Genomic DNA, 8,900 nt, shown 5'->3' on the forward strand with positions numbered 1-8,900 from the left:
ACGCACGTCTGCCTCTTTAAATTCTCGAGCTCGTTACAGCAGGATGGATTCTGATTGGCTGTCAGTATTTTTTTTGTTCATCAGCTGGAAAAAATCATTCTGAAAGTGAGTCCAGCGATATCGTTTCTCTGCGCCTTTATCATTATAGTTGTGATGTAGACTATTCTATAAAACTGAGAATGATTTTTAGAACTATATCTTTATCGTTATCTTAACGACTCGAAATGCCTTGAGACTCGAAAGAGGTGAACTAATTTCAGTACAGAACCCATAGGATGTGGTGCATGCGAGACTGAACGTGTTACTCCCCGAGATGACTCGTTCCTTCTGAGTCACATTCAAGATTTATTCAAAATGAACGAATCGTTCAAGAATGACCCATCTCTACGGTTCATGTTCAGTAATTAATGGAGACACATTAAAGAGCAGCACTGCAGGAATCATGACAGAGGTTTAGATTGGGGAGGAAGAAGAAGGCGGCTCACTTCGGGTGTCTGATGTCAGGCAGGGATCTGTTGAGGGCGATGCGATTGCTGACGTATATGTTGAATCCGTTCTCCCTGTAGGCCTGGTCCACACGGTCCGAGTCGGTCAGCGGATACGGCCTGCCCTGCTCGCCGACACCTTCAACACACCACAGCGTTACCATCACAGTCATCTACAGCCCAGCTCTATTACACCTCATGCATCATGTGACACACCTGAACGTGCCGCTTCGCTCTTAATAAGGGCATGGTCATGCCAGTCCTTCCTCCGAACGCCCTCATTCTGCACCTTGTTCATTTTCTGAAAACACATAAAGCTTGTGTGATGTGATGTTATGAGGAGGACTGTGTGCTAGTCTTTTCTAAATTGTAATGGATCAGTACAAAAATACCAGAGGAAACAGAAAAGAGGACGGAGAGAAAGGCTGACCCTTGGGTCTAAACATGGGAACCAAACTAACCATCTTTTAGAAAATAACAGAACTTGATTAATGAAATAATGAAAGAATGACATGCATAACTTTAAGTAATATAGAGTTAGGGCTAATTATTAGAACAATGTTACCGGTACAAAAAGTCTGTACTGTATGTAACCCTTTGCAAGAATGAAAAAGATGTCTGATTTGTTATGTCTGTTCTGTTGAAATGTGAAATGATCTCATTATGTGGCAACACAAAAACTAAAAGAATCATCAATGGAGCTGTTAGGATCAGGAATCCTCATTTCTGAAAGGATCACTGACAGGTTTTATGAGGTGCTAGTGTGTCACGAAGCTTCTCTGCTCTTCTGCTACACACTCCAAAAGGATCACGGTTTTTTTTTTATTTCTTTGTATACTTTAGGGCATAGTGTAAGCATGTGAATTGGGACACAGCATTGTTTTCTGCCACGTGTCTGATGTTTAATGCAAACAGCCGCATCTCTCTTAACAACAAGCACGTCTCACTGTAAAAATGTCTTGCCAATGAAGCCAAACTGTGTGATAAATCAGATGAATGAATTAGATGTCAGGATTCTGAATGGAATGATGCTTCTGTGCACGAGGTGACATGAAACGGTTCTTACAGGTGTGAATAGTGAGTGTGAGAGAATGTTTGTGAGTGATTGATGCGCTGATTCCTGCACCTGCTAAGCTCAGGCTCTTCCATCGGGAAAACAGAGGCGCTATCAGACCAGAGGCCTGGACGACAGCCAGCCAAGAGCCTGAACAATGCTGCCTTTCAACAACACCATGTACAGCCTTTCCCTATGAAGACGATCTCTTCCCATCATAACTGCTCAACATGACAGTGGCATCAGAAGAAAATATATAATCATCATAATTCCCACATCATTCCAAAACTATGACTCTAGTCAGGAAAAGCCTTTCACAGCACCGTATGTGTTTTGGCTATATAAATTGGTTGTGTGCGATGCATGCGATGTGGTCAATTGCACGTCTTGGTCAACATATTTGTCTTTGAGAGAAATTTCTGTCAACAGTCCATAATGTGTGTGAATGCAGACTGATAGTCCTGGCACAGAAATAAAACAAATTGCTCAGTCAAAAGCAGTTTCTTTTTTTGTTCCTCACTTATAAAATAATTTTTTTAAGCAATTTGAAATATAATAAGAAAAATTTATTTATTTTAAATAACACTTTCTACAAACTCAGGGTGGATTTACAAGCATATAACAAAAACAATTTAAATATTTTAAAATATTTAAATTAGGTAGTTCAGTCATTTAAAATCATGTTCCAGTAGCCAGTGAGCATTTTTCACTCAGAGCGCATTAGATGCACTGTGAGGAGAAAGTATCAGCAGCATGCAGTGTCCACCTGGATGAAGAACATCCACCAAACATACACCCACCCATCACACGTCTGCCCGACACACACCCGCCCAACACACACACCCGCCATCACACATCTGCCCAACACATATCCGCCCATCAAACTTCTGCCATCACACACCCATCACACGTCTGCCCGACACACACCCGCCCAACACACACACCCGCCATCACACATCTGCCCAACACATATCCGCCCATCAAACTCCTGCCATCACACACCCATCACACGTCTGCCCGACACACACCCGCCCATCACACGTCTGCCCAACACATATCCGCCCATCAAACTCCTGCCATCACACACCCATCACACGTCTGCCCGACACACACCCGCCCATCACACGTCTGCCCGACACACACCCGCCCATCATACATCTGCCCAACACACACACCCGCCCATCACACACATCTGCCCAACACACACCCGCCCATCACACGTCTGCCAGACACACACCCGCCCATCATACATCTGCCCAACACACACACCCGCCCATCACACACATCTGCCCAACACACACCCGCCCATCACACGTCTGCCCAACACACACCAGCCCATCATACATCTGCCCAACACACACACCCGCCCATCATACATCTGCCCATCATACACCCACCCAACACGCACCCGCCCATCACACACCCACAAATCCGCCCATCACACGTCTGCCCAACACACACCAGCCCATCATACATCTGCCCAACACACACACCCGCCCATCACACACATCTGCCCAACACACACCCGCCCATCACACGTCTGCCCAACACACACCAGCCCATCATACATCTGCCCAACACACACACCCGCCCATCATACGTCTGCCCGACACACACCCGCCCATCATACATCTGCCCAACACACACACCCGCCCATCATACATCTGCCCATCATACACCCACCCAACACACACCCGCCCATCACACACCCACAAATCTGCCCATCACACGTCTGCCCCACACACACCAGCCCATCATACATCTGCCCAACACACACACCCGCCCATCATACGTCTGCCCGACACACACCCGCCCATCATACATCTGCCCAACACACACACCCGCCCATCATACATCTGCCCATCATACACCCACCCAACACACACCCGCCCATCACACACCCACAAATCCGCCCATCACACGTCTGCCCAACACACACCAGCCCATCATACATCTGCCCAACACACACACCCGCCCATCATACGTCTGCCCGACACACACCCGCCCATCACACATCTGCCCAACACACACACCCGCCCATCACACACCCACACATCACACACATCTGCCCAACACACACCCGCCCATCACACGTCTGCCCAACACACACCAGGCCATCATACATCTGCCCAACACACACACCCGCCCATCATACATCTGCCCAACACACACACCCGCCCATCATACATCTGCCCATCATACACCCACCCAACACACACCCGCCCATCACACACCCACAAATCCGCCCATCACACATCTGCCCGACACACACCCGCCCATCACACGTCTGCCCAACACACACCAGCCCATCATACATCTGCCCAACACACACACCCGCCCATCATACATCTGCCCAACACACACACCCGCCCATCATACATCTGCCCATCATACATCTGCCCAACACACACCCTCCCATCACACACCCACACATCCGCCCATCAAACAACCACCCAACACACACATCTGCCCAAAACACATCTGCCTAACACACACACCCACCCAAAACACATCCGCCTAACACACACCACCGCCCAACACACAACCGCCCATCACACATCTGCCTAACACACACACCCACCCAAAACACACCCACCTAACACACACCACCGCCCAACACACAACCGCCCATCACACATCTGCCTAACACTCACCCACTCATCACACATATGCTCATCAAATACCCGCCCAACACACACCAGCCCATTACACATCTATATTACGCCTAGCATTATATTATCTCAGAATTGCTGTATGGTGATATTATGGGTATTGTGAGGTACCCTCTGATTCCCACCCCTAATCTGATGACATGCTGGGATGTTGTATGACTGCAGAGTAGAGGTCTTCACGGGTCCAAAAATTCGTGCCCGAACCCGTAATGTACTACATCGAACCGACCCGGACCCGTCTAATATTTCAAAAACTGGACCCGGACCCGTGTAGATCCGAGAAATGCCTACCCGGACCCGACCCGGACCCGTATATTATTTAAAATCTGGACCCGAACCCGCCGGGAAGACACAGACCCGACTGGACCCGACGTTCACATATTCCACCTTAAATTACTATTACAAGTCAATAAACCTGTTGCGAAAAATACAGCTTTTTGTCTTACCTAATTTAAAGAGCAGTAGTATCTCTTCCTTGTACCTGACTGCCTGTGATGCATTACAATCCTCCCAAAAGAAAGTTATTCATGTTATTCCTCTCGTTATTCCAAGTCCAAGCTGAATCCACTCATTATTTCAGCTTCAAAAGTCCACTTGATGTCACGCGGTGACGGATGACAAATGCTACTGTGCACATGTACATTCTGACTCGAGTTAACTCGCATAATAACCTCAACTGTTTGCCCTTTTGAACTATAATAACGATCGCTCCTTCAGTGCCATGGCCACTGACGTTATTTATTTGCTATCATCTGATCTCTGTGCTCTCTGCTCTGCATCGAGTCTGAATCTGACCAATAAAACTTTAAGATTAAACGGTTCATTTATAATATTATAAAAATGTTACCTAGAAATCTAGACGCACCCTAGCGGCAGCAAAATGTATTTCGCAGCCTAGAGTAAACATCTTGATGTAAGTCTGGCTGGCCAGGCTAATAAAAATGGGAGAAAATGTGTTCGAAGTGTCCCTCACTGGTTGCAATATAAACATGAAACGCGATCGAGACTGCACATGTGTGCTAGCTGTATCAACCTAAAATGCTTTAACGCAATTTGAGCGTCATAGAAAACATTAATGTGACAGTTCAACTCAGATTGTGTTGCTGATTTAAAATATATTAAATATGAGTGTGTCAAGTCTTTAAGCATTAATACCGTGCGTGCACTTGCATTAACTCTGAGTCTGCGCGGTCTGCTTCTAAAAGCAGAGAGAGAGAGAGAGAGAGAGAGAGAGAGAGAGAGAGAGAGAGAGAGAGCGATCACTTTTTTTTGGCTCACTCTTTTCTTTTCCTAATTTTACAAGTTGCAAGTTACAAAAAACACAAGCAGTGTTTGATCACGGCCGGGTGTTCTCCGAGTCCGATGACTCCGATCGCACGGGTATTACACACAATGTTAAACAGACCCGGGACCCGAGGTAATAGTTTCGGACCCGACCCGGACCCGGCTGATGATTTAAAATATAGACCCGAACCCGTACGGGTCCCGGGTCGGGTCCGGGGTCGACGGCTCTCGGGTGCACTGTGAAGACCTCTACTGCAGAGAGTCACAGCCTCAGTTTAACCAAAGGAAGTCACTGATATTTCCACATCACTTTTTGAGACACTCTCAGCTCTCATTTCAAGAGTGAGTCGATGCTGTATTAAATACACTCAATCAGATATTCATTAAGACAATAACACTGTGAGGCACATTTTTGTGTTAACAAATCCTTTAATTTTCTCGTAATAAAAAAAAGAAGAAAATATCCAAAATCAAATAAATGGCTTTTATTTGTTGTTATGTGAAGATCAAAAGAAGCTATTAAAATACTTTCTCAAAAATAATAAATTGCTCTAAAGCTAAATTATGCTTCTCTTTCATTTCCATATTTAATGTCCAGCTTTATACTGATAATTCTATTTGACCCAAAAACCATAAAAACAGAAAAGTGAACAAGTGTAATGCTTGTTTTACCAGAATGTGAATAATTCTGTATACTGGATCTGCATGTTTTAATTTCCACGGAGGAATTACAAGATAGAACTCTAATAATGTTTAAAGACAGTTTGTTATCGGTCTTTGAAATTTGTTCAAAAATAGTCTACCATATAATTACTAATCAGCCAATAACTTACTAGCACGTTGATAAGCCTGTGTGGAGCGCGAGTGTCGCGACAAAACTACAACGCGTTCCCGCTCTAGTCGCGTCGCGTTCGTCATCTGTCGTTCACTCGGAGCGTCAAGAAGTCAAAGAGACTTCTAGCCACGCAACACTACTATCAGCAGCGAGTAAAGATTACCTGCTGCGATACTGTAGAAACAGAATGTATGCGAGCTGAGTGAGCGCTTTCTGAGCGCTGTCGTACCTGTGCGCGCGAGAGAGCGGCGGCGTCCGCAGAGCTGTCAAACATTCGCTCCAGAGACGCGGACCACAAGCCGACGCTCGGCAGGAACAGAAAGACCAGCAGCAGCAGCAGCGCGATCTGCAGCAGTCTCTTCTGCTTTCGCCGCATCTCGGAGTCTCTCTCTGGCGCTTCTGCTGTCGTCTCACACAAATCAACACAAACTCGACCGAGAGTCTGGAACTTTACTTGCACTCTCTCCAGTCCGCTGTCAGCACTTCCGCTATCATGGACTGAACCACTTCAGCCTCCTCGACGGGGGGAGAAAGTTCAGGACGAGCTTCAGTTAATAAGATTTTAAAACTAGAATATACTCGGTTACTTCGTGGGAATCCTAACATGAATATGTTAAAATAGATTTCATGTAAAACTTGATATTAATGATTAGTTCTCCTATACTTTACCGAACTCCGTTTGAGAAGCTGGACTCCCTGTTGCTGTGTCAGAATGGAACGGTTCAGACTGAACACGAGCTAGTGTATGGAAGCATATGGGTAGCAATATTCAATTTGGGATGTAATATGCAAAATGTCAATGCAATATGTAAAATGGCAATGCATTTCTGTATTTACATTTTTCAATACCATTTGTGCAACGTATGGTGCAAAATGAAAATGAAAATGAAATTACATAATTTTCATTTGCCATTTCACACACTAGTTTTAATATGTAAAATTAATACTAATTTTAACGCTTTATAAGTTGCAAAATTAAAATTAAAATGTATCACAGAAATGATCAGATATGTATAACATGTTCAAGCAAAAACTGTGGCAAAATTATCATTTAAAGGACAATATTTATACAATACTATAACCTAGAAATAATTTAACGGGGTCTCTTGCAAGTCGCAGCTGCACGAATTATGTGCCCAGCATCATCGGATTCAAATATTATGCTAATTAACAGTGAGCGGTGGTTTCACACATTACAGTGCTTCACTCGCACTGACTCTTATTCTGTCTGAAAGAATGAAAAGACCGAGCTGAAGCTGGAGCGATTCGACCAATCAGATGAAAGCAGCGTTTCAGCGCTGCCCACAAGTGCGAATGAAATATTGAAGCCATAAACCGAAATGATCAAAACGTACACGGACCAACGGTCTTGTCCATGTTCTCTCACTTGAATCCTCTTCTTGAGATTTGAGTCTCTGACCTTCTGCAAGCCCCGCCTTGTTCACGCAGTGATTGACATGGCGCGAGGGGGCGGACACATGATCGGCTCTGAATGGATTTTCAATGTGCACATCTAATTTTGCTACATTCATTGCGGGACACTTGAATGAAAATGCAATCGTAAGTGTCTTGACTGTGAGTGTTAATACATTTAAGAAAAATAGCATTTAAATGATATTTTTCCCACAGTTTTTGCTTGAACATGTTATACATCTCTAATAATTTCTGTAATACATTTTCATTTTGCAACTTATAAAGCGTTAAAATTAGTATTCATTTTACATATTAAAACTGGTGTGTGAAATGGCAAATGAAAATTATGTAATTTAATTTTCATTATGCACCATACGTTGCACAAATGTATTGGAAATAAGGCTGTCACGATATTAGATTTTTCATATCACGGTTATTGTGGCCATAAGAATTCACGATATCGATATATCGTGATATCTATAGAAACCTTGGGGGAGGGGGGATACTATCAAGTTCAACGGTATGATGAATAAATATTAATGGTAACACTTTACAATAAGATGTCATTTATTAACTAACATGAATGAACAGTGAGTGAACAATACATTTATTACACAATTTATTAATCTTTGTTAATGTTAATAAAAATAGTCGTTCATTGTTCATGTTAGTTCATAGTACATTAATGTTTACAAACACAACTTGAGATTTTAATAATGCATAAGTAAATGCTGAAATTAACATGAACTAAGATTAATAAATGCTGTGAAAATATTGTTCATTATTATTTATGTCATTTATATTTGTTAACTTATGTAATTAACTAATGAACCTTATTGAAGAATGACCGCAGATGAGGCATTAAGTGCATGGCACTGAAACCAACTTAACATTTTACAGAGTTTAATGTAGAAATGTGGTCGCTCAGTTTTTCAAGATCAGTTTTAATCATGTAACTGTTAATAGATTTGAACGAAGAAATAAAGTGTTACTCCAAACAGGCGATTTATTGCAAATAAAAAAACAAAGACAAGTAAAGAAAACGCGATACTTATTAAGATAGTCACCCTTTAAGTATATGAACACAGAAAACCGCTGTTAATAGGTTATATAATATTTCCCAGTCTATGACTTTTAAAATAATGTCAACTTATTCT

General features: G+C 43.2%; 1 protein-coding gene across 1 annotated transcript in view; it reads right to left on the bottom strand.

Moving 5' to 3' along the window:
* Positions 1-6,896, bottom strand: part of LOC132134500 (polypeptide N-acetylgalactosaminyltransferase 10-like) — a 29,796-nt gene extending 22,900 nt beyond the window's left edge. Inside the window, exons 1-3 of the mRNA XM_059547082.1 lie at positions 6,560-6,896; positions 702-786; positions 486-624 (exon numbers count right to left, since the gene is read on the bottom strand). Coding sequence (XP_059403065.1) covers positions 486-624; positions 702-786; positions 6,560-6,706 — 371 coding nt within the window. The 5' untranslated portion in view covers positions 6,707-6,896. The remainder of the gene's footprint in view (positions 1-485; positions 625-701; positions 787-6,559) is intronic.
* Positions 6,897-8,900: the final 2,004 nt, after the last annotated feature.

The sequence above is a fragment of the Carassius carassius genome, unplaced genomic scaffold (genome assembly GCF_963082965.1).
Source record: "Carassius carassius unplaced genomic scaffold, fCarCar2.1 SCAFFOLD_94, whole genome shotgun sequence".
Lineage (NCBI taxonomy): Eukaryota > Metazoa > Chordata > Actinopteri > Cypriniformes > Cyprinidae > Carassius > Carassius carassius.